This window comes from Alternaria triticimaculans (genome assembly GCF_023758025.1).
Source record: "Alternaria triticimaculans strain BMP 0046 chromosome Unknown scaffold_33, whole genome shotgun sequence".
Taxonomy (NCBI): domain Eukaryota; kingdom Fungi; phylum Ascomycota; class Dothideomycetes; order Pleosporales; family Pleosporaceae; genus Alternaria; species Alternaria triticimaculans.
Window position 1 is genome coordinate 20959 of NW_026055990.1, and position 2229 is coordinate 23187.

General features: G+C 54.9%; 1 protein-coding gene across 1 annotated transcript; it reads right to left on the bottom strand.

Moving 5' to 3' along the window:
* Positions 1-528: 528 nt before the first annotated feature.
* Positions 529-1475, bottom strand: J4E78_010460 (uncharacterized protein; the record flags this gene model as incomplete). The annotated part of the gene is made up of 2 exons (XM_049371038.1): positions 529-1308; positions 1362-1475. The coding sequence occupies 2 exons, from the start codon at positions 1473-1475 to the stop codon at positions 529-531; spliced, it is 894 nt and encodes a 297-aa protein (XP_049217191.1).
* Positions 1476-2229: the final 754 nt, after the last annotated feature.

Below are 2229 nucleotides of genomic sequence, written 5' to 3' on the forward strand. Positions count from 1 at the left end.
GTGGATACACCACCTGGGGAGACGTGCAGATCGCTCCTGCCCGCCCAATCACACCCTCGTCGCATGCACCTCTGCTCCTTCCCCGTCTTGCCTGGATGCGGCCCAGGCCCGCTACGTCTGCAACTAAGCCCCTCCTGTCGGCGGTCATATAGACGTACACACGGCGGAGCGAACAGCTTGCTATTCCCGCTCCGTACACTTCCTATTCGACCTTCGCCTGGTGAACCACGTCCAGACCTCGACGTTGGATGCATCCAGGCAACTACCTGGGTTTGAGTGCCGCATCACACCCTCACAACACTAGCTCTGCGCTACTGACAATCGCCACCTGGACCACGACGTGCATCGAGTCTGGAGTAATAGAATGGGTTTTGTTGACACAGCACTGCTGCTACATGCTACGGCACCTCCCTATTCACTGACGCCGAATAACGAAGATGACGCCCGTGGACGATTGAGTCTGTCACGTGCTCTTCCGAACGTCCGTGAACTCGTGCTTCCAACTCCAGTTGGCAACACTACCATGCTCTAATCGAAGTACACTGCCTCGGGCTTGTGTACACAAATCTTCCCCGATGCGTCACTCTTCAACACCACCCTGGGATCCTCTTTGCTTGCCTTGACCTTCTTGCCGTCGACCTGCTTTTCTTCATACAGAACCTCCACAACCTCGCCGTCAACGTAGCCGGGGAGCGAATGCCATTGAACTTTCTGGCCCTTCTTCGGCACACGGGTTATGTCGCCGGCAGCTGCAATAGGCTTATCGTGCTTGTTGACTGTGCTCTTCTGTCTCTTGTTGGCACTGGGAGCCTCTATGTTTGCGCCACGTCCTCGCTTTTGACCTGGATGATCGTCCTGCGGGGGACTCTTGGATTTCCGGCTGCTCTCCAAGAACTTCTGGTATGCCCGTTGATCCTCCTCCATGTGGTCCGGGTCGTCCCATTGTGTCGTGCAGTCCGTCTTGCTCTTCTTCTCGATCTTGGTAAAGCCACTCTTCTCGCCGTCTTTGGTCGCGTCTTTCTTCGCTTGTGCAGCCTTGGATGTGTTTGCCACATGTTGCTTGCCCTCTTTGCCTCCCTCCTGCTTCTTGGCATCTGTCTCCTCCTTCTCCTTCTCATTCATCTCCTCCCATGCCTTCTTCGGCAGGTAGCGGTGTTCCAAGCCGTTCTTATCTTTTGCGCCTCCGCTGCCGTCCTTTGTCTGCCACTCTTCTTCCGTCCACTCATCCAGATGCTTCGCTTTCTCGTCCCTCTTGTCTGTGGTATATCCTCCACCGCGTTTCTTGTACTCGGATGCCATCATCTGTGCCTGCAATTGTCTATGTCAGTGGTGCAAAGGACACTCGCACTAGTGGAGCCTACCTTTCTGGCTGACCATTGGCCAGGCTCACCTCCCTTGTCACCAGCTTGGATCTCCTCCTTCACTTCATCACGCAGTTGCGGATCCGTGTATTTGTCGTCGGTCTTGGAAGGCATTTTTGATGAAACTGAACGAAGAGCAAGTCTGAGAGGAGTCGTAGTCACACGAGGTGCGCGATATGCAGTAACAAGCAAAAACGGTCGGGGGAGAAGCGTGCGATACATTCCAGAAGAATAAGCGTCCAGCAAACAATCTTTGTACTACCCCGGATTGCTCTTTCCACTGACGTGCAGGTACCTGCGCAAGCCCCGACCGCTCTCATCTTAAACAGCCAGCCACCCTGAATCACCTACATCATGAAGTCTTCACGATTCCGTATGGCGGCCAGAGCACCTTGGAAGCTGGTAGAGCACGTCTCGTTCCTCTCAAACGCGCGCCGGGATGACATCAATGACCTCTCGATAGACCGATTCGGGTTGGTGTAAGCGCTCGGACCTGATCGTGCGCTGAGATCGAGGAGAAGCCAGCTAGCGTGCGTCTGCCAGATCACCTACGTCTATGCCTTCTAGACTACCTAGGAAAGGGCGACCCAACATTTGTGCGCAGGCTGCTGCTTTTCCCAGCCACCCTTCTCATTTCCTTGCTTTGACGGGAAGTTGCTCGTGCGTCAACTGTCGGATGCAAAAAGCTCCTTGAGCCATGTCTGTCCCAAGCCGATATGGGCCGGTCCGTAAGTAGCGTGCTACCGGCGTATGCTATAGCACAAGTGCAGCCACCGCCCGGCAGATGTTGCACATTCTCTTAGACCCGCCCGTGCGAGCAATTCTCGATTCCCATGATCGTGAGTCTGGTAGGTAAAGGCTCTGAAGC